This window comes from Sesamum indicum, linkage group LG4, assembly GCF_000512975.1.
Source record: "Sesamum indicum cultivar Zhongzhi No. 13 linkage group LG4, S_indicum_v1.0, whole genome shotgun sequence".
NCBI lineage: Eukaryota > Viridiplantae > Streptophyta > Magnoliopsida > Lamiales > Pedaliaceae > Sesamum > Sesamum indicum.
The window spans coordinates 10,145,407-10,169,408 of record NC_026148.1 but is presented as its reverse complement, the minus strand read 5'-3'; the positions used below and the strand labels follow the sequence as shown (position 1 = coordinate 10,169,408).

General features: G+C 34.2%; 3 protein-coding genes, 2 long non-coding RNA genes and 1 other non-coding gene across 6 annotated transcripts; 4 read left to right on the top strand and 2 right to left on the bottom strand.

The window, feature by feature from the left end:
• On the top strand, positions 1-696 carry LOC110011911. The gene is made up of 2 exons (XR_002287007.1): positions 1-41; positions 413-696. It is a non-coding gene; the product is annotated as an uncharacterized LOC110011911 (long non-coding RNA).
• LOC110011919 lies at positions 3,386-3,992 on the bottom strand. Its single transcript, XR_002287013.1, has 2 exons — positions 3,915-3,992; positions 3,386-3,490 (listed from the first exon to the last, which is right to left on the bottom strand). It is a non-coding gene; the product is annotated as an uncharacterized LOC110011919 (long non-coding RNA).
• LOC105160508 (protein IQ-DOMAIN 31) lies at positions 3,937-7,133 on the top strand. Its single transcript, XM_011077911.2, has 4 exons — positions 3,937-4,451; positions 5,652-5,843; positions 5,926-5,994; positions 6,093-7,133. The coding sequence occupies exons 1-4, from the start codon at positions 4,089-4,091 to the stop codon at positions 6,849-6,851; spliced, it is 1,383 nt and encodes a 460-aa protein (XP_011076213.1). The 5' UTR covers positions 3,937-4,088; the 3' UTR covers positions 6,852-7,133.
• Positions 7,545-7,618, top strand: TRNAV-AAC. The gene has a single exon. It is a non-coding gene; the product is annotated as a tRNA-Val (tRNA).
• Positions 8,487-11,121, bottom strand: LOC105160507 (RHOMBOID-like protein 3). Its single transcript, XM_011077909.2, has 5 exons — positions 10,642-11,121; positions 9,496-9,659; positions 9,240-9,403; positions 8,911-9,161; positions 8,487-8,783 (listed from the first exon to the last, which is right to left on the bottom strand). Exons 1-5 carry the CDS (start codon positions 10,935-10,937, stop codon positions 8,669-8,671), a joined length of 990 nt encoding a protein of 329 aa, XP_011076211.1. The 5' UTR covers positions 10,938-11,121; the 3' UTR covers positions 8,487-8,668.
• Positions 13,100-14,227, top strand: LOC105160709. Its single transcript, XM_011078188.1, has one exon. It carries the CDS (start codon positions 13,100-13,102, stop codon positions 14,225-14,227), a length of 1,128 nt encoding a protein of 375 aa, XP_011076490.1.

Sequence of the window (24,002 nt, the reverse complement as noted above, 5' to 3'; positions counted from 1 at the left end):
CATTCCTGCGCAGTGCAACCTCCCTCCCCTCGCCTGCGCTGGTTGGTACAATCTCCTTTAGTTAAAAAACTAAACATTTTAGGGGTTAAATTGCTTCATTTTAAAAAATATGAGCGTAAATTGCTATTTTTTTTTCATAGGGAGATAATTTGCTTATTTGCAATATCAGATGAGGAAAAATTGCATTAAACCCAAAAATATTTCACTTGTAAAAACATTCTATTTTTCTTTTTTTATAATATATAAAATTTCAAGGGATCAAAATATAATTTGCACCTGTGGCATTATTTTGTAATTCCAGACTGTCGGAATAGAATATCTATTTTAATTTGGTAATGAAGTGCCTTTATTTGCAACATTTTGCGGTTGTGGATATGGTAACATACTTTGAATAATTCTGGTTGGTTTGCAGCAAACTGAGTTGGATATTACTGCTCATTACCAATAATGGGAGGAACCTGCAGTTCAGCATTTCCATGTAATAATGAGGAAGCATGTTTTTTCTAGACAGAATATTTATGTATTGAACCTTAATTAGAGCAGTGTTGGTGAATCTTGTAAAAACCAATGGTAGGAGGAGGACCATGTTTAATCTAGTGGCTGCCGCTGCCTTATTTTTCCACAAATAATAGGTTGAAACTTATTTATCATACTGGTCAGATCTGGTTGATGAAATCAGAAATATTACTCTTAATATCTCCTACACTTAGAAAAAGTTAAAATATAAGCCAATGCGAATTATAATTTAAATAGTGTCTGTTTGGGTCAAATCCAATCATATAAATGTTGCATACTGGGGTCCAATAGATTCGAAGAATTTTTACTAAAATTCTAAAATTTACGAGGACTTGACTTACAAAATAATAGTTAGCATTCCGATGCTTAAGTCAACAACTGAATTACGAGAAATAAGATGGGAAAAACTTGAATAGACGTGAGATAATATCGAAATAGTTAATGAAGATGGTTTGAATATGAAATACGAGCTCAAATGTCAGAATAAAGACAGCAAGAAGGTCACGTTGTGTTTGGATTTGTAGTTTAAGTAGTTTGTTTTCTGTTTTGGAGATAGAGTGGGAAAAACTTGAATAGACGTGAGATAATATCGAAATAGTTAATGAAGATGGTTTGAATATGAAGTACGAGCTCAAATGTCAGAATAAAGACAGCAAGAAGGTCACGTTGTGTTTGGATTTGTAGTTTGAGTAGTTTGTTTTGTGTTTTGGAGATAGAGAGAGAAAAACAGAGATAAATAAATGTGTGTTGAAAATAGATGATATGTTTGGATTTGTATTTTGGGATAATTTAAAATTTTAAAATAAATAGTGTAGGTTTGATGTTGGGATTTAGGAGACAAAATCATTATTCATTGTCAAATTATATATATTTATATATAAATATGCATATATATAAATATTTTATATTTAATGTTGTATTTTTGGGAGACAAAAATTACTGTTTATTGTCAAATCATGTCTATTTTATATTATGTATATATATATATATTATATCAAAAGTTGAAAAACAGAAAACACGCAAATAAGTGTAAAAACACAAAAACAAGCATTACATGTGTTTTACTTATCTCGAAAAATACAAAAAAACACATATCCAAACACATCCTCATAGTCTTGCTGGTTGAGAGAGAAATTTTGTTAAATAAAGAGTCACTTACCTTTCACGGACTTAAATCTCCATTAATAGATAAATATTTAACAGGGCATCGATGAATTCATTATACTTAAAATGTAATTAAATACCCAATATTTTTTTAGAAAAAAAGGATTAATTACACAATAAAAGTATTTTGTATTGTTTGAATATATATTTTTTGGTTTAATGCAATTTAACTCTGTGACATTATAAATAAGAAAATTATTCCTGTATGAAAAAAAAAATAAATAGCAATTTATCTTTTTATTTTAAAGAACACAAAGGAGGGATAAATTTATGCATTGTAAAAAATTACAAAAAGATAAATTGCTAAGTGTTTTTTTTATAAGGGATAATATACTCACTTGCAATATTACATGAAGATTACTTGTATTTTTTCCTATATTGATATCATATCTAAAGGTATTTTTATTATTTAGAACGTATTAAAAAACAATTGGATGAATATAATAACATCAACGATCGATGATTTAATTGCATAAGACTGTTGGTATTTGTATAGAATCTTTAACATTGGAATTGGGTTCTACTTTCTTACATATATAGAGGTTTTTCAACATCTCTAGATATGCGGACAAGACAAGAAAACAAGAATCCTCAAAAATAGGGAAGAAAAGAGGTAGAAAAAAGTGCACTGACGATTTCGTGTAGTACGTCCATACCGACATCATACTTGAGATGACTGCAAAAATTAATAGAAAGATTGGTTTCTGTAATTCAATATTCTAAACTAGATGTTCATGTTCAAATACATTTAATTTTCCACTTCCAATCTTGTATTTCTCATTATTTTTTTATTTTATAAATTTTATTTTGTCATTCAAACTATACTCATTTTTACATTTAATTATTTAAACTTTTTTTTATATCAACTTATTATCTCAACTCTGCAAAATTGCACTTTGAATATATGTCCGTCTTCCGGTCAGTTTTTCTATCAAAAAACATCAAATGCTGTGTTTTTCCAACAAAAAACTTGACAAAAAAATGATAATATATGACAAAGTGTAATTTTATAAAAATAATATTACAAATAAAAAAAAAGAAGCAAAATGTAAACACGAACACAACATAAATAGCAAAATGTAATTCACCCTACAAAAAATCATAAATACATAGAAAGTCGTTATTTGCAATTGGCAGAAACCATATATTGTTAGAAGTTTGAAAGTAATACGCGCGACTATGTTATGTTATCAAATTAAGCAAAGAGCTGTCCTGTCGGAGTCTTAACCACCAAGTTCACGAGCATAATTACAAGTACAAAACAAATGCATATCAAAACAATAAAGTTGGTCATCATAATTCATGTGGTTGGGTTCCCACTCTTTACTTAGACAAATTAAATAACCAAAAACATAATAAGTGAAATATGTTTGCAAATGTTTAAAGTAAATGTTTTATCAATTTATTACTGAAAATAAGTTAAAAGTATTACTTTTTTTAATTATACATTTTTGCAACTTATTGGTAAAACTATAGAATATTAAGTTGTTTTTCTAAACACTGGAACTTTTTCTTTTCAATTTTGTTTGAAGCTCTTCCAACTTTTACTCTTATTAACTTACAAAAAAAACATAATCTATTGAAAATACCCCCTTAGTTATGAACTAAGTTTATTACATCAATTCATATATTTTATATGTTGGTTTATTGACATTTAAAAATGATAGAGCGATCAACAGGACAGAGGTATAAAGTTGGTAGAGTTCTTGATTTTAAGACTCTAACAACACCCTCACCACTTTTTCGCATCAATTTTCTTGAGGCGTCAATCACGAGGGCATCTCTCAGCTCTAATTCACCACCTAAATACCTGGTATAACAAAAAATATGACACTTTAATTCTAAATAGAATTACTAAGTATAGACTTTTGGTATCGAGCCATTGTCACTTCATTCAACTTGAGGCTCTATGCATAAAAGTTAGTAGCTAAAAAATTTCATTAAGAAATAGACAGTATAATAGCACTTTGAATAAAATATTTGGTTTACAAACCTGATCGATCAATTACATAATAAGTATTTTTATGCTGACAATAATAATCAATTATTTTTTTATTTATAATTCTATATATAATGAAATCCAATTCGAACTAAAATCTTATTCTCCAATTAAATACTAATATTGAATAGAAATATAAAATTTTCATCTTTTTAAAATTTAAGATAATTTATCCAATTAGAGTCATAAAAACCTCTTTTTGGTGAATAGAAAAAAATTGGACCAGAGGTCTTACCTGTCAATCGTCGTCTACTTTAAAACTCCCGGGTCCCAACTTCCAACTACCGCCACAACTCCACCGTGCGTCATCCCCACTCGCCGCCTCATCCCGCGTCCTTCAATACTCTCCTCCAGTAAATACCCCCTCGCAATTCCCATCAAAAACCTCACCACTCTATGATGAGAATTAATGGGTAAGACTAGCAAGTGGTTCCGTTCATTTTTAAGCTCCAAAAAGCCTCCGCCGCAGGAGAAGGAGAAGGAGAAGAAGAAGAGTAAGTGGGCTCTCTCGAAATCAGCTGACAGTAATGAAGACACTGTGGCGAGCCCCTACGTTGATGGTCTGGACGCTAACAAGCATGCAATAGCCGTGGCGGCGGCGACTGCAGCTGTGGCGGAGGCAGCTCTCGCGGCTGCCCAGGCGGCTGCCGAGGTGGTTAGGCTGACCAGTAGCGGCCGTGGAAGTGGGAGGAATGTCGCAGCTTATACTAGCGTAGACCGGCGGCGGGCGGCTGCTGCTATCAAGATTCAGTCCGCTTTCCGGGCCTATTTGGTTAGTATATACTATTATTGATCTGATTTTCGTTTCAATTAATGACTCAACTTGAATTCGCTACATTTCGAGTAAGACAACTATTGTTGATCAGCGTGGAACATGAATCTTGGAACTTGTTTGGTTTTCATAAATCTTTGTCATAAATCGCATGTTTTCTCTTCAAGTAGTTTTTACCTTACATATACAATGTTATAATATGAATGTAAGAAGCATTAATGAGTTAGGACCTTTGGCTGCTAAAAATTCATTGCAACCCAAGAGTAGGGCTTGATTTGATCCCTTTAAGATTAGCTCTCATCTTGTCTTTCTTGCATATGGTACAGACAAATGGTTGATTGAGCAATTATCCCAGTTCATTTCTAATGTTTTATCTTGTCTTTTTGGGTTCTTGATATATCAAAACAAGTGTCCTTACAACTAGTGGATTCACAATTTTCATATGTTGTGAGAACTTTGTTATCTTCTGGAAAATAGTAGCTGATGTTGAAAGAGGGTGCACCATGCTAGTGGCTGTGACACCTCACAATCACTGAGAATTGATTGTCTTGTCCTCTACTGGGCTGAGTTGATGTATACAGATAGAGATGAGTTTGTAGAAGACAGGCAATTTGTGAAGAATTTCAATCTTGTTTCTCTTTTCTCATCGTGTGGCTTTCAGGTCGTTGTCTGTTCGACTCACTAGTTTTTCGACCCCTTACACCAATGAAAACATGGCTAAATTCAGAGTATCGTACTTTTTAGTGGTGGGATTGTGTCGGATTTTGGTTTAAAAAGCCCTTGCGAAAGCTGCTGATTCATATAATCCGTTGTTCTTGAGCAATGATTGGCTTGAGTGGCCACTGCTCTATAGCTGGAGTTATGATGAGATGCGGCTTTCTTTTATCTAACTTTTGGCTAATGTCTGAGGCTTTTTCTCTTAAGCAAACAATGCATGAGGACATAAGACACATCATATCTTTTACTAAGATATTACTGGTATCTTTTATTTTTGCCTTTACTTTGTACTTGTGAGATGTAATGATATTGTCCACTAAGAACAACCTTCCACAAATCATGTAAGTAGATTCTGGAACAACACTAGTTTGATGCTGAATTGATCATACTGATTTAATTGGTTTGTGAAGGAAATATTATGTATTTTCCATGTATGAAAGTCAATCAAAAGGTGTCTGATTCTTGGTGAGTGTGTTGTTAAAGGCTAGGAGGGCATTAAGGGCACTTAAGGGACTGGTTAAGCTTCAAGCCCTTGTTAGAGGCCACATGGTCAGAAAGCAAAGCGCAGACATGCTCCGTCGCATGCAGGCAATGGCACGAATCCAGGCACGAGCCTCTGCACATCGTTCTGAGTCATCCAACAGCAACACCAAAATCTCTAAACCTGGTCATCCAGTAAGTGATAGAAAGAAGAAAGCATAATTCTTGTAGAAATTTAGTTCACTCTGACTGTACCTGCATATGCGTTTTACTACAGGGAGTTGTAAGTTTAAGAGACTACAATCATCGATCGGGTAATGCCAAACACGGTGGATCTGGCCTGAAGGTAACATGATTGTGATTTCCCTTGTTTGCACTGTTATTTTACATTTTCAGACAACGGCTTAGAAAGTGTGTGTTTGAAATGTGTCCTCTGGCTTTCAGCAACTGCAGCAATACAACTCCAGACCAAGTATGAACTATAATGGGAAGAGAGAAAGCTCCACCCTAGCTTCCAACTGGTTAGATCACTGGATGGAACAATACGCATGGAACAACCACCACCAAGATGATGAGAGAAGTGACAAAATACTCGAAATAGACACATGGAAGCCTCGCCAGACCACCCGACAAACTGATAAAACCTTCTCAACATCACAACATCTTTCAGCAGGCAACTACTCAGGTCAAGAGCATTCAAATACCAGCTCCTTCTCAAGACTCTCAGCAAAGCTTCAGAAACCAAATCCCAGTACATCATCGGAGGAAGTGTTGTCCGTAATATCACCAAGCTTTCCACCAGAACGAGATCAAGTTGTGGTGGTTCGAACAGCTGAGAACAGCCCAAGAGTGCACTCTTCTGCTTCGTCTAGGCCGGCTAGCAATCCAAGAGGGCCGTTCACTCCAGCGAGAAGTGAGTGCTCGAGAAGCTTGTTTGGTGATTATCTCAGTTACCCCAATTACATGGCAAATACAGAGTCATCCCGGGCTAAGGTTAGGTCCCAGAGTGCGCCCAAGCAGAGACTGCAGTTCCATGAACTTGGGACGAGTGCGAGTTCTGGCCACGGGTTTTGGGGATCCGATGCCAATTCTGAGAAGGGCTTTGCCCTGCCGGGTAACTACACAAGGAGCAGTACTTATATGCAAGCTGGTCAGTTAAGAAAGCAAGGGACTCCTATCCCTGGTGATCGCTACCGGTTTTAGCTCCAGTGACGGTCACGGTCTTTGGTGACAGATTTCTTTTATGTGCCTATTATATATAAATTCATCGGTAGAAAAAGATTGACACAGAACTGAAAAACTGGTGTGATGTTGCCTAGTTTCAGGAGTTGGTTCGTAATGCGTGTGTGCTGTTTGTGGTCGATCAATTGTGTGTAAAAATGTTTGACCACACAAATAAAAACTCGTCTGTCTGATTTCTTGAATTGAAACAACTATGTATGTATGTCGCTCCTAATCTTCACGAAGTGAATTTTCACTGCTTAATCGGCCAACTTGGAGGTCTTCAATGATGAACGAGAGGGAAACTTTTACTCAAATTAGATTCGATCGAACTAAACCAATATTCATCAATTTTGTTTTTAATTATACACTAATCACATGATATGTGCATAAAACTTGTCGTATAATTGATTCAAATCTAGTTAAAGTCGATCCGAGTTGAAATTTTCCCTCACAACCTTTGAAATACTTATACAAAAGACATTTAGACAACACATGATGTAACAGAAAACAGCAGCAGCATGGGATGATATGCTCGGATTGCAGACAACATTCTTTTATGTATGGAATTTTCATAAATTCTTGTTGCCCGGCACATCATTCGCGATGAGACAGGACAGAGTTCACGGCTAATTATTCAAAATTTTAAAGAGTTACGGCATAAAATCCTGTGAAGGTGTCGTGGTGTAGTTGGTTATCACGTCAGTCTAACACACTGAAGGTCTCCGGTTCGAGTCCGGGCGACGCCATTTCAGCATCTCTGTTTTTTAACTAGTATTTGTTTTTTTTTTTAAGAAAAATATCTAATCTATAATAGTAATATAATAATAATAATGATAAAGTCATATATATTTGACCTCTGAAAAAAATTGTGGATAAAAGAAGATAAGGGCATAACGTTGGAAAGATTAAAAAAAAATGCATGAATAAAAGAAAGACCACCTAAAGGTAGTTTATGATTTATATATACAAATTACCTTCAATTTTTGTGTAATTACAAAAATCATCCATAACATCAAAAGGCATTGGTAATTTATTTTAATAATATTGACGTTTGCAGTGAATATATATAATTACTCAATAAATAAAAGTAATTTGTGTAAATACATCATAGGAAGGAATGCAAATCTAATTATCCCTATTTAAAAGCACATAGCACTCTTGTGTGCATAATTAAATTAATTACTTATCATAAAGATTCATTTCTTTATTCCTTTAATATATATATATATATATAAATTAAATTTTATCCTTTTTTATTATCTTTTCAAAAGAAAGTTCATTTCGTCTCAGGAAAAGGTTCCCATTGTTTAATATAAACTATTTCTCTTAAACTATATATCACTCACACAACAAATGTATTATACTTATTGTATAATTGAATCAAATCCGAATTAAAATTTCTTATTTAGAAGAAAAGCCTTGAGACGTGGCCTGTAAAGACTTTGGTATCTTGGTACGTTGTTGTATCTTGGGGTGATTTGCCATATAAAATAAACTCGTAATGTGACGTCGATGATTATTTTTGTTTCTTTTATATTGTTTGATTATATTCGTGAAATATTAATGTGTTGAATGAGGTATGATGTTGATACAAAAAATCAACGAAGCTACCAATGAAACAATGATGGCAAGAGCATGCTTCTCTGAAATACACAAGTGGTCTGGATGAAGACACACTAATGAACACATCCCCATAACAAACCAACAACCGATTAACCAATTCCAAACTACAACTCCCATTTACACCTGTACTATAAACCTAAACTTAAAGCTTCACACCCCAATTGGAGTAGTTCTCAACTTTCATCACACTTCCATTTGGAGGTCGGGACACAGCTTAGGTATCGACACCAGTGGCATCGTTCATATCCATTTACGCCCCGGAACAGCATGGCCAGCCCCACGGTAAACCTTCATTCAGATTAGAGATCTTCGTTACATCTATAGTATGTAATTCAGTTATCTAAATATGCAGCAATAAGGTAAATAAGCATTAAATGGAAAGCCGTCCGACGATTGTTTGGAGACGACAACTTACCCTGCGATAAGTAGGGTCAGAGAAATCAGCCATAGAACATACTGATAAGCCTTATATTTCGACCTTGCACGAACACCGACCGGGAGACTCCGGCGTTCTAGCCAACCAAACTGAGGACGGAGCAGCAGGATAAAGCCGAGGAGGAATCCGGTCAAGAATCCTCCAATATGCGCAAAGTTATCAACATGAGGAAGAATTCCCACAGCCAAGTTTATTACAACTATCACCAAAAGCGTCAACAGTGCTGCGACCTGCAAACCGAATGCAAGAATATATAAAACGGATGTGAAAATATTCTCATGCACAAGAATAAGGTAACAGTCGTTCACCTTGTTGCTATATATAGACCAGTTGGTAATTAACTCGGAAAGCATGGCTCCAAGAAGCCCAAAAAGTGCACCAGATGCACCAACGGAAATTCGGTTGCGTATAAACAAGGAGGACACTATGCTGCCACCAAATCCAGATAATAGATAGATTACGCCAATGCGCACTGCCACACAGATCATAAACTGTTAAAGAAACCGCATAGACGTGTAAAGACAACATCGTTTGTCAGCTGCATTTTTGGATGACAGCTCTTACCGAAGCCGAACTGCTGCTCGAGGCGAATACCAATGAAGACAAGACTGAGCATATTTGCGAGCAAATGAATAACACCAGCATGTAACCAGATACACGAGATAAGCCTCCACCCTTGATGCTGATGCACCACCTTTGCCCAATTCAGAGCACCCAATCTCTGTAATCTTCAGTATTACAAAAATAAAGGTTGTCGATCAATGAAAATCATTCGGTTCTACTCCAACTTAAGGAATAAACAAAGTTAAATTTCAAAATTTTGAAAAAGTGTTGTTCTTTTCCAAATTTCCATGCTTGCTGACCCTCTCAATCTTCCCATTATCGACATAGATAGAGAACACAGAGACCAATGATCAAGAGAGGATTCCACACCTCTTCACATAACACCAGCTTTAGAATAAATTTCCAACTTTGAGGTAGTTCATATCAAACATAGAATCAAAAAACTAATTCAATTTACATCTCAACGGAAATCTATTCACAAGTACTTTGGTCACGAGATGGAAAATGTATCACGCTTGCTCTGCATATTCATCTGGTACCACCAACCGGTTTAGGTAAGAATTCCCTCACCATAGTTGTAGAGAGGAAGACAAGGGGGTCGAAAAGACAGTCCCATAACTTTCCCGGGGACTAGGAGGACTGCCAGGAAATACCAAATAAAGACTAACACGAAGAATAGGAACATGACTCTAAACAATACAGTAATTAAGAAATATACTTAACTGGGAATCCACAAGCAAATTTCACAATTTGAGCCATTCATAGACAAAACACGAAGAATAGTCAAACGTAAGCCATGGATAACATCTTCACATGAAATTCAAAACAAAAATATTACTTTGTGAAAAAGACAGCCATGCTCCAAACAAGAAACACAGAAGGCAGCCCATAATAGCTCAATCCTCACCAGAAAACCCCAATTCACAGCACAAAATGAATCATAAGCCAGGATTCAGAAAAGGGTGCCAACAAATTCGCAAGAAGAAAAAAGGGTATCAACAAAAACACATCCCTGACCAATAAAAGCAATCAAGAATCCATGACACCACCACAAACCAAAAACAGTAAAGCCACAATCTTTAAACAACCAAACCCAAAATCTGCAGTAAAAGAGCAAAAAGGGCCAGAAAGAAACATGATCCTCACGTGGAAGAAGACGGCCCAAACAAAGGATTCTCCCTCAGAGGCTGGAAAGACAACCTCCCAAGAAACCTCGCCACACACTTATCACCGTCATCTCCATAGCTGAAAACCCTGTTCTTGATACGCTTTGGGCAGTTATTCAAATACATCTCCACCACAAACATCACAACATTAGCAACTACAAACAGCGGAATCAACCACGAAACCCAATTTCGGTCCCTATCTTCTAGCGAATACGCGCTTGCTGTAGACGAATGATTGCTCTTCCCCACCCTGCTCTCGATATCCTCCCCCGGCATAGCTGATCTCTGTTTTCACTCCTATAAACCTCTTCTCCACACAAATATCACCTGAAATTCTTCAAGTTATAGCTGTTAAAATCCAACAAAGAATCGAGTGACGTGGGTTTATTAATGGGGTGAGAGAACGTGGATTGTGGCGTAGAGAGAGAAAGAGAAAAACAGGGGAGGGGTTTGTTACTCTGTTGCACAGTTCATGAGAGTCGCGGTCCCGATCACCTGCGCCCATGCCCACACAACCTTCCAAACAAACCGCTTAACATGACTGCCACGTATACTAAAGTGATGACGTGTTGGATGGTTATAGGAGAGTCACAGAGAAATGCAGGTCAGCTGAATTCCCCATGAGATGAAAAAGGACCACTCTCCAAAGCTGGTAACTTCAAGTACTTTCGCGTACTAGGAATTAAGATTCTGTCCTCTTTTCTTTTTTAATTTACAGATTATTACGCCCATTTTTCTAAAATTTATTATAATTATAATATTTTTATTATTCAAAAATTTTATAGATATTTTATTATAATAAATAATCGCTCAACAAATACTGATTGTGACGGTCCATTAAATAATAATATTTATTATATAATCGTTAATTTTAATAGATATTTATAATTTTTTAAAATATTTATAATTAATAAAAACTTTAAGACAACAATTTGTAAAATAGCTTTAATTTAAAAAAGTAATAAAAGAGCTTTGACTGATTGTAATAAAAATGTGTGTTAAATACTTAAGAATGTAATAAATATTAGTTGTTAGATATAAATAACATATGAATAATTTAACAACGGTTGTTACACCAAACATAACTCTTATTTTGGAGTCCAAAATTTATAACGTGATAAATAATAATATTCTATAAGGAAAGAATTGCGAGAGTAACCGTATCATATAAATTGGTAACCAAACATTATATCAATTACACTTATTGTCCTAAAATATATTTAATGTTGCATATGCTCCCTTAATCTTCAAAATATGTTAAAAAGGCCTAATTGACTTAATATATATATTATTATATATAATATGTATATATGAATGCATACACCTCTTCATATTCTTTTTTAATACCCATTATGTTATACACCCTTTTGTATCCCTCATTATAATTTGTAATTAAAATAGTTATGATTTATTTTGTAACCACAATTTTGGTGGTCTATAAATACCACCATGTATTTCATTTGTAAAGTGATTTTGGAGTGAATAAGAAAGTTTGTTGGAGAAATACATATATTAATTCTTTATATTCTATTAAGAGTGATAGGCCAATAAACTTAGAATTTCTCTAAGTTTATAATACGTTATCAGCACGACGTTACGTTACGATCGATCAAGGTAAAATATTAATTATATTAGTATAATTTTTATTCTTTGTTTGTTTACCTCTACAATATCATAGTTACTTTTATTTTTGAATATTTCATAATAAAATATGCGTAATTATATTATATATTTCGATGTCTCCTGAAGTAGACATATATATATAAATTCTCGATTTTATCCCCTGAAGTGGATGATATTGCCTCCAAAAGTAGGCATATAATTTTTGATTTTATCCCCTGAAATGGATGTGATATTGCCTCCAGAAGCAGGCATACAATTCTTGATTTTATCCCCTGAAGTGGATATGTTCTATAAAATTTCATTGCTTCTTGAAGTAAGTAATGAGTTAAAATCATCTCCAGTAGTAGGTGAAATATTTTGTACCAATTATGTGCATTATCATCCCTGAAGCGATGATAAGTATATGTTTAATTTTCTCACCACCAGAAGTGTTTTGAGATAATGGCTTGATCAAGAAGCCCGATGCTTCTTTGTTTATTTATTTGATTTGTGATAATTTTTCGATAACATAGTTTTGTTTCATATGCCCATGTATGTATTTTACATGTTTTGCTAATATATGCAACAAAATTTATTTATTAAGAAAATGATTTGGCATGAATACCATTTAATTACTATTTGTAACATTATAAGATTCAAGCCATGTATACATGCCATTATAATTCATACTAATTACATGGTAACTTATATGTAACTTAATGTTAGTAATATTTCATGTCATTTTTAGTTTATATCATGTGTAATACATATTATTTTACTTTTATGTATATGTTGAATATTATGCTAAAAGTGCATATTAAACTTGTTGTAGCTTAATGGCCAATCTTACAAAATTGGATTTCGTTGCTCTTGATGTTTCTGAAAAAAACTACCTATCATGGGTTCTTGATGCCAAACTACATTTGGCAAGTAGCAAATTGGGAGAAACCATAAAAGAAAATACTATTGCTTCTGAGCAAGACTGTGCTAAAGCAATGATTTTGCTTCGTCATCATCTTCATGAGAGCCTGAAGTCTCAATATTTAACAGTCAAAAGTCCTTTTCAACTCTGGAAGAGTTTAAAAGATCGATTTGACCATCAAAAGACTGTAATCTTACCACGTGCAAGATATGAGTGGATACAATTGCGACTGCAAGATTTCAAAACAATTGTTGAATATAATTCTGCAATGTTTCAAATTGTATCAAAGTTGAGGTTATGTGGAGAAGATGTGACGGATGAACAAATGTTGGAAAAAATATTTTCTACTTTTCATGCATCCGACCTTGTACTCCAGCAGCAATACAGGGAACGTGGATTCAAAACCTATTCAGAGTTGATTTCATGCATGCTTGTTGCAGAAGAAAATAATCAGCTTTTGTTGAATAACCATCACACCCGACCCACTCGTTCCAAGTCACTTCCTGAAATTTCAGCGACATTGCCTGAAGCAAATGCTACTTCTTCACGAAAGGGGCGTGGTCGTTACCATGGCTCACCACGGGGCCATTCACGAAAGGGGCGTGGTCGTTACCATGGCTCACCACGGGGCCATTCTTATGGTCGTGGTCATGGCGGTCGTGGCCGTGGTCGTGGTTGCGGTCGCGGTAATGGTCGTGGTAATACATGGATTAATCTCATTATTCAGAAGCACAATGGGAACAAGGCAAAGAATCAACAAGAGAAAACTACAAATGAAAATCTTTGCTATAGATGTGGGATGTCTGGGCATTGGTCCCGTACATGTCGTACAGCACAACATCTGGTCAAATTGTACCAGGTTTCTGTAAAAGCGAAGGGTAAAGAAGTTGAGACTAATTTTGTTGAGGCTGGAATCTCAGACAATACCCACATAGATGCTTCAAATTTTTTTCAGTCTATTGAAAATGAAGATAAAAATCTCCCTGAGCTGCCCCTACAGTTTGGTGACATTACTGAGGATTTTGACATGCTTGTTGATTAGATTTGTCTCATATGTCATTAGTATGTTTCTATTATTCAGTTAAGTTTACTTTCATTGATAGGATATTTCTTTTAATCTTATAATTTTTTATATTTTATGAATGAAGTGTTTCTTTTACTTATTATATATCTATCTCATGTATATAGAATGGATCATTTTACTTATTATATATCTATCTCATGTATATAGAATGGATCAAGCCATTACAAATCTCAATGACAAGGAATATTGTCTTGTTGATAGTGCAACTACGCATACAATTTTGAGAAACAAGAAATTTTTCTCAAACTTGTTAATGACAAGAACAAATGTGAGTACTATTTAAGGAGTTAGCAATCTTATTGAAGGCTCCGGAAGAGCTACAATCTTGCTACCTGAAGGAACAAGATTACATATCAATGATGCCTTATATTCTAATAAATCACAAAGGAACTTATTAAGTTTCAAGGACATTCGACAAAATGGTTTTCATATTGAAACCATGAATGAAAATGGTATCGAATATCTGTACCTTACAACATATAAAACTGGCCAGAAGCAAGTTTTAGAAAGAATGAGAACATATACTTCTGGCTTATATGACACATTGATAAGCTCCGTTGAAACACATAGTATCACTAACACGAAGTTAGTTGATCAAAGTATTTTTACTTTGTGGCATGATAGACTTGGCCATCCAGGTAAAACAATGATATATAGGATCATTGAAAATTCACATGGACACCCACTAAAGGACCTGAAGTTCCTTGTTAAAAGTGATTTTATATGTTCGGCTTGTTCTCTTGGAAAATTAATTATAAAGCCATCTATGACAAAAGTGAATGTAGAATCTCCTATGTTTCTTGAACGAATTCAAGGAGACATATGCGGGCCAATAACACCGTCATGTGGGCCATTTAAATATTTTATGGTGTTGATTGACGCATCAACACGTTGGTCACATGTAAGCTTGTTGTCAACACGAAATGTTGCTTTTGAAAGACTGTTAGCTAGAGGTGGGCATCGGGTCGGGTTCCTCGGGTTCGGGTTTGTCGGGTCGGGTACCCGACTTGTCGGATAGTGTATAACACTACCCGACCCTGAACCCGAGTAGGGCGGGTACCCGGTTAGTCGTTTACCCGACAGTCGGGTTCGGGTAGTTGTCCTCAAGTTTTTTTTTTTATTATTATTATTATAAAGCAATGAAATTTTATTCATAAAATAAATTGCAATGGCAAAGAATCACAAGAGACATTCAATTTTTGCAAACATCATTACCAACCAACATGAACAAAATAATCCATCAAGTCATTACATTCAAATCATCAATTTACAATTACATGTGAAGTACTAGATCTAAAATAGTCCAAACTCCAAAGTAGTCCAATCAAATATCAATTATGGTTGAATCGACTCCCAATTTTGTCAGCTCTACATGAAAACAAACAAAAAAAAGATTGAGATTAATACAAATAAAAGTATATAGAATTTAATATAAAACAAAGCAAAAGAAAAAATAAAAAGTACCTTGCTCAAACATTTCAATTTCATTTAAATCTTCTTCTATGCTTATTGGCTTGGAATCTTTACGGATCCAATCTTGAGCACAAATAATAGTTTGAACAATTTTAGGAGAAAGTGAACAATTATATCAGTGAAGGGATCAACCAATTAACTGAATAAAAAGTATCGAAATATACTCCCAACAAGAAAATGTTGCTTTGGCAGATATAGATGTGAATCATGTGATTACAAATATTTCCTCCAAAATTTGGGTATGAAAAAAGCACAAACCAAATTACCATGAACTTAGATGATATAAATATTTGGATTCTAATCTCAATCAAAATTCACTAAAACAAAAAAATAACAGAAGCCCATTAAACCTTTAACTTTGAGAATTTAAGCAGAACTGAGACCCTATACATGAAATTCAGGACTTCATAATGATGGAAAATGGTGCGTACACAGTAGAATTTTGTTTCTCCTTCTTTCAAGAATTTTGTTAATGTGAATTATGTGATCAATTTATTGTTGGTTGTCCTTCCGTCTAACCAATAATTGACATTCGTCTTAACCCAACTACAGAACACTTGAGCAAAAGCAGTATCTTTCGTTCGAAAATGGCTGCCGCAGGTGTAAAACAAGCTCTCTCCAGTATTCTTTAATTTTCTTAATGTGATCTATAGACTACTATTCGTTTTTCTTTTGTTTATATTTTTTTGTTTTTCATTCTATTCCTTAAATTACTTGAACCGCTTGGTACACAGAAATCTGTCTTCCAAGTTAGCCATGAGGAGCCTAATAATTCTGATTTAAGTTAGCTTCTGTAAAATACTGACATTAATTTAAAGAAATCATTCAACTAAGTTTTGATTCTCCAGTTCCTACCATTAATGCATAAATAGATTTCTAAAGATCATATGTAGAAGTGTAGAACAGTAGAAGGGTGCTTGAACAAATAAGCATGCTGCGTATTGACACCTGAGAAGAGTATCTTGTATGAGACAGACAGACAGTAGCAGCAAACAGAGAGCAACTTCATCACTTTGAAATTTGAAACTAAGGAAGAAGGCAAAATTGCAGAAACATTATATCATATACAGATTCCTTACCGTGCGGCGGCGACAGGCGGCGAGTGACGGCAAGAAGGCGACAGCGAGTCTTGTGTGACGGCGAGTCTTGTGCGATAGACGACGAGAAGGGTTAGTGAGAGAGAGGGAAAACACAGACTGAGAGGGAAGAAGAAGTGGCAGGAGACGGGATAAAACCCTACAAAAATTTTCCCCCTTTTTCAATCGGGTACCCGATCGGGTTAATCGGGTTGAGTATTATAACCCGAACTCGATCCGATTAAAAATAGGCGGGTTTCGGTTTATCCAAACCCGTTAAAAAAATCCGAACAAACGGACTCCTTTTACCCGAACCCGTTGAGTCGGGTCGGGTCGGGACCCGATGAACCCGACCCGATCGCCCACCCCTACTGTTAGCCCAAATTATTAAATTGAGAGCTCATTTTTCTGATTATCCTATTAAAAGGATAAGGTTAGATAATGCGGGAGAATTTACTTCTAAATCCTTCAATAATTATTGTCAATCAATTGGGATAGTTGTGGAGCATCCAGCTGCTCACGTACATACTCAAAACGGCCTGGCAGAGTCGTTAATTAAGCGGTTACAATTAATAACTAGACCCTTATTGATGAGGTCAAAATTGCCTTCATCGGCATGGGGGCATGCAATTTTGCATGCAGCGCCTCTAATTCGTCTTAAACCTACCGCTTATCATAAATTTTCTCCATTACAATTGGTCTCAGGAAGAGAACCAAATATATCTCATTTAAATGTGTTTGGTTGTGCGGTGTATGTCCCGTATTCCCGGCATTAGGGGGAGTAAATAAGGAGATTAAGAGGAAAGATATTGCATGGAATGCAACATCTATATCTTTTATGGATCCACGAACAAATGATAGTGAACTTGAAGTTCAACGGATCATACATTTGCAAAGTGTTGCAAATAGGCTACCATAAGCATTGATAAATACCAAAAAGGTCACAAAATCATATATTCAGGCTGAAAATGTTCCAGCTCGTTTAGAAGTCCCTGAAGCGATTCTAAATAAATCAAACGCATCTGAGTCACAAATACGCTGGAAGCGTGGTAGACCACTTGGCTCTAAAGATGCAAATCCTCGAAAGAGAAAGGAGCATATCGTCTCAATTAATCACGATGCTAATGTGACCACTAGTGTCTCTAAGGATAAAATCCCTGAAGCGATTTTATCTGATGACTCTAAAAGTAATGAGCAAGATCTCGAGGACAGTTACAAGATGTCTATTAATTATGCTCATAACAGTTTAGGTTGGTATCAAAAAGAAATTGAAATGAATGATATTTTTGCCTATTCTGTAGCCATCCAAATCATGGATGAAGATGGAAATGATCCTCAAACTATGGGTAGATATCGAAATGATTGAAAAAGTTGGAAAAAGGCCATACAAGATGAGCTAGACTCTCTAAATAAGCGAGAAGTATTTGGACCAATAATTCTAACACCAAAAGATATCAAGCCTGTTGGCTATAAGTGGGTGTTTATATGCAAGAGAAATGAACGAAATGAAGTTGTAAGGTACAAAGCTAGACTTGTGGCCCAAGGCTTTATTCAAAAGCCCAGAATTGATTTTACTGAAACATATTCACATGTAGTGGATGCTATCACACTTAGATTTTTAATCAGTTTATCAATAATTGAACAACTGCAAATGCAGCTCATGGATGTGGTAACTGCATATCTGTATGGGTCATTGGATACAGATATCTATATGAGAATCCCTGAAGGATTAAAATTGCCTGAAGCATTACAGTGAAAGTCTCGTCATATGTACTCCATCAAATTGAAAAGGTCATTGTACGGACTTAAACAATCAGGACGTATGTGGTACAATCGTCTTAGTGAGTACTTAATAAAGAAAGGATTTTGCCATAATCAAATAAGTCCATGTTTATTCATAAAGAGGACAGAGTCGGGATTTGTAATCATAGCTGTGTATGTTGATGATTTGAATATTATTGGATCTCCTGAAGAGATTCGACAAGCAGTTGCTTACTTAAAAAGTGAGTTTTGAGATGAAAGATTTAGGCACTACAAAGTATTGTCTCGGCCTGCAGTTCGAACATACTAAGGGTGGAATTTTCATTCATCAATCGAACTATATAGAAAAAGTTCTTAAGCGTTTTCATATGGACAAAGCTCATCCATTGACACCTATGGTAGTTCGATCGCTTGATATTAATAAAGATCCTTTCCGTCCTCCAGCACATAATGATGAAATTTTGGGTCCATAAGTACCATATCCCAGTGCAATTGGTACATTGATGTATCTTGCTAATAATACCCGACCAGATAGAGCATTTTCAGTTAATCTACTAGCAAGATATAGTTCAACACCAACAAAGAGACATTGGAATGGTGTTAAAGACATTCTACGTTATTTACGTGGAACAAGTGACATGGGACTATATTTTGAAAGGCATGATGATGCTAAAATAACCAAATTAGTTGGTTATTCAGATGCGGGGTATTTATCTGATCCACATAAAGCTATATCTCAATCTGGATATGTATTCATGTATGGTGGAACTGCTATTTCATGGCGTTCAACCAAACAGACTTTAGTAGCCACCTCATCAAATCATGCAAAATTAATTGCATTATACGAGGCTGGGCGTGAATGTGTATGGCTCAGATCACTAATACATTATGTGCATGAGTCATGTGGACTGAAATTAATCGAGAAAAGTCCCACAGTAATATATGAAGACAATGCGGCATGCATCGCCCAAATCAAGGATGGTTATGTTAAAGGCGACAGAACCAAGCACATATTACCAAAATTTTTCTCCACTCACGAGCTTCAAGTGGAAGGCAAAGTTGATGTTCAACAAATTTCATCAAGTCAGAACTTAGCAGATTTGTTTACAAAGGCATTACCAACAAAGGTGTTCAAACAACTCGTACATAATATTGGCATGCGTCAAAGATATCAGTTTCATTTGAGGGGGAGATTATACAACTGTACTCTTTTCCTTAGTCTTGATTTTTATCCCATTGGATTTTTTCAGGCAAGGTTTTTAACGAGGCAGGATGTATATGATAAAGAGGTATGCATTCAAGGGGGAGTATTATATATAATATGTATATATGAATGCATACACCTCTTCATATTCTTTTTTAATACCCATTATGTTATACACCCTTTTGTATCCCCCATTATAATTTGTAATTAAAATAGTTATGATGTATTTTGTAACAACAATTTTGGTGGTCTATAAATACTACCATGTATTTCATTTGTAAAGTGATTTTGGAGTGAATAAGAAAGTTTGTTGGAGAAATACATATATTATTTCTTTATATTCTATCAAGAGTGATAGGCCAATAAATTTAGAGTTTCTCTAAGTTTATAACATATATATATTTTTTTTATGAGGAAAACCAACAAGCTTTCATTCCAAAATCCAAATGAATATTATCATTGTAAAAAATATTTAAAAAAAATCTAAATGAATATTATCATTATAAAAAATCACATATCAATTGGACATTTTTTATACATTTTGAATGTTAGAGAATGTTTCTGGCACCGGGTATTCGTTAGTGATGATAAGTATAATTAATCCTAAAAATAAATTATTTATTGTGCATAATATATCTATAATATAAGATTTTGCTTCCATATAATGATTTATAAATATATTTATTATCAATATATACAGTATGATCTGACTCGTAATAATAATTGGAACTACATAAAAAAATTGTATAATATAGGTAGATCAATTGATTGGTAAATAACATTAAAAAAAAGTGATAATTGGTATATTTTATCAATCGAAAAAATGTTTTATTTTTCTTATTTGTATATAGTGGTCATAAAATTAACAAAGGATTGTAGATAAAAATAAAAAATAATAATAAGATATAGCATGTTTAACAAATAAAAACATCATAACTTTTTGCAAAAGAACAAATCCTGAGAATTTCAAAAACGTCATTATAACTTTTGTAGATACGCTTTTGGGTGGAGAAGAAGTAGTTGAGATTTGCATCATTGGGTATTCAATGATGTTTCCTATAATAACTACTCCATTTTATCATTAATAAATACTAAAAAAGATAAAATATATAAATAACATAGATTTCCATGAAATACCGAAGCTTGCACAACTATTCTACAGCTAAAAAATAAAAAAAGGAAAAAAATTTAAATGAGGTTGGATTAAATTAAATTAACTATATAATAAATATATTCGTAACATAGTTATATATGCAATTTAAATAGACAAATATTAAAAAGTGCAGCAGGATCAAACTCGAAATAATATTTTCCAATTAATAGTTATTAGGCACAGTGTTGGAAATTATTAATAATTAAGAAATTAAAAGGCATTTTTGAGTGAGTAATTTGATAGTTATAAATTTCAGCAATTAATAGTTATTAGGCATAGTGTTGGAAATTATTTTTAGCTCGGGATTAAAATGATAAGTCCAAGTCCACACACTCTTGAAAGGCTGCCAACCTTCCTTGCCCCCGCTCCTCCCAGCCCACTCCCTCCGCCTAACTCATTTATCCAACTTGCTCCCTTTGGCTTCTTGTTTCCTTAATTTGCTACAGTAATTCTAAATTTTTCCCTCCTTTCTCTCTGCCTCCTCGTTCTCCATCTCCCCTCTCTCTCTCTCTCTCTCTCTCTCTCTCTCGTCTTCCTCCTCAATTTTCTTCTTGCACCGCCCTAACCGCCATTAATGGCGTCTTATTATAAATACATTTTCCTCCATGACTCTGCAAGTCAATCTAACATAGAACAAAAATATTCTCTCCCCTTCTCCTAACAGTGTTACCTTTGTGGTTTGGGATTTTCGTGACCGAGGCTATTTTTGTGAGGTGATTGAAGCCTTTGTGGCTTGAGTAGTTGGAGCCTTGGTGGCTTGTGTTGTTGGGGCCTTTGTGACTTTGAGTTGGGTATAACAACCATGTGTGGTTGTCGGTTTAAGTGGCTGTGGGCTTTCCTCTCGAATCTAATTCCCTGAGCCTTTCGTTTTTATTCCGTTCTTATTTACTGTTTATTACATGTATTATGTTCTGTAGATTTAATATTATTTTTATAATAATTTCTTATTATTGTAATAGTAGTATGTATTAAGAATTTTTGTAATCCACAAATTTTCTGTAATAATTTGATTAAAATTTCGGGCTCGTCACTTCTGGGATTAATTCCCAACACACAGTTCATTTTCTGAACCTCATTTTGCTTCAACATTGTTGCAGCTAAGTGTCAAAAGTTGGTTACTTGTTACTGAATCTGCAAAAGTTTGTTTGCATTTGATCGACATGAATTGAATAACTTAAAATTTAACATAAGGTCAGAGTTTCGTAATTTTTTAAATTAAATTATTCAAGTGATTAAATCAACAAAGTGATTTAGAGATCGTGCGTAGAAAGTAAGTGAAAATGAACCACTGAGGCTTGGGTTAATGGTATGTTATTCTCAAATTATGCCATGTATTAAATAATTTATGGTTGTAATTTTAGATTTCGAGACTGATTGGGTCGAGCGGACCCTCCCTTAATAGGAGAAATGTGAACACTTAGTGATACTTCTAGACTCGGTGATTCTATGATTTTCTATTCATATTGCTTACTAGGGTAAACTACAACGACCTTTCATGATGTTTTGGCATAATTACGAATACTCTCTTATCGTTTGAAAAACTACAAATACCATTTTGATGTTTGATAAAATTATGTAATTCTTAAATGAAGGTATGAAATTGTCAACTATGCCCTTATTGTATCTTTTTTATTTAAAAAAATTGTAAAAAGAAAATCAAATAGAGTGGATGCAAAAAATTAAAAAATTATAAAAATATTATCAACTCAATCAATAAAAAACGAAAAAACTAAAAATAAGTAAAATTATAATTCTTAATCCACAAGGGCATTTTGGTCAGTTTAATATAAAAATAAATGAAAACTTAAAGAAGATTGAACTAATTGTTATTCTTAATCATGCCAAATTTCATAAATGTTCGTTCTAATTTACCTTTGCTTATTATTGTGCATGTGTTTTTTACTTTTTGGTGTAATTCTGCGGAGGAGCCAGTTTCAATAGAGTCGGTCCATCTAAGATCATTAGATGAAAAAACGATGAACAGTAAAAACAACCATCCTTTAAAATTTAACGACAATAACATAATTTTCATTGTGCTAAATTATTTAATAATTACAAACTATTTATTTAATGTAATAACCCGCCGTACATATTTGATACACATCAAACTATCAAATAACATGAAATTCCCTCCTTTATGACCAACATATGGTCCATTTCTCTCCTCAAAATCTCCCATTATTCTTCCAAAACCGGTAGATTTTTTAGTACAGATATGATGGTACCATTTTGGGCTAGTTGGGGGTTGGGGGGGTTTGATGCTTGTCCAAATTTATTTAATTCAACTGAAGAAGACATGTTTATATTATAGGCAAGCTTCAATTTTTTCTTATTTGTCTTTATCTATATACCTAAATTGGTTTTTGGTCTGGACATTTTCTGCACATCTTAGGTGGAACGCGAAGAACGCCTCCTTCCGAGAGGGGGGCCGATGCACAAGACATCGACGGATACCGTTATGCGAGACCTTCGAATTGGATAGTTAACTAATACAACTTTTTTTTTCAATTATTAATAAATAATTAATATAATTTTAATAATAAATACGTGTTGTAAAAATATTATTATTATGTTCGAATCTTAAATATTTAGCAAAATGAGAATTCAAGCGATTTGTTATCGTGATTTTATTTTTATATTATATCTATATATGTAAATAAATAAATAAATGTACATTGGAAATATTATTGATATTGAGACTTTAGGTCTATTTGATGCTATTAGCTTTAATACAGATATGACCATAATGAGTGACAGGTGACAATCAATTCTAATAGATTGCATCATAATTTCTATTCCCAAAATTTTCAACCTACCATCTAAGCTACTCTTAGGCTTCATCTACAACAGGGGAAAAAGAATTACACTCTCCACCCTAAGTTTTGGTATAATTGACATAGATCCTCTATGATTTAAAAAATTATATTTAATATCTTTGAGAGTTGTTCTCATCTAATAAATAAGTCCTTCATTTAGTCAAAATTCATCGAAATTGTTGATATTAGAAAAAATTTGATAAAAATCTATATTTATTCTCGTATTGATTCATTACTAGTTTGTTGCAAA

Coding starts and splice junctions, on each gene's coding strand:
- LOC105160508 (XM_011077911.2), top strand. CDS start 4,089: ATGGGTAAGACTAGCAAGTGGTTCCGTTCATTTTTAAGCTCCAAAAAG. Junction 4,452..5,651: donor CCGCTTTCCGGGCCTATTTG/GTTAGTATATAC, acceptor GTGTTGTTAAAG/GCTAGGAGGGCATTAAGGGC. Junction 5,844..5,925: donor TCTCTAAACCTGGTCATCCA/GTAAGTGATAGA, acceptor GTTTTACTACAG/GGAGTTGTAAGTTTAAGAGA.
- LOC105160507 (XM_011077909.2), bottom strand. CDS start 10,937: ATGCCGGGGGAGGATATCGAGAGCAGGGTGGGGAAGAGCAATCATTCG. Junction 9,660..10,641: donor TTTGGGCCGTCTTCTTCCAC/GTGAGGATCATG, acceptor GTAATACTGAAG/ATTACAGAGATTGGGTGCTC. Junction 8,784..8,910: donor CTGACCCTACTTATCGCAGG/GTAAGTTGTCGT, acceptor ATCTGAATGAAG/GTTTACCGTGGGGCTGGCCA.
- LOC105160709 (XM_011078188.1), top strand. CDS start 13,100: ATGGCCAATCTTACAAAATTGGATTTCGTTGCTCTTGATGTTTCTGAA.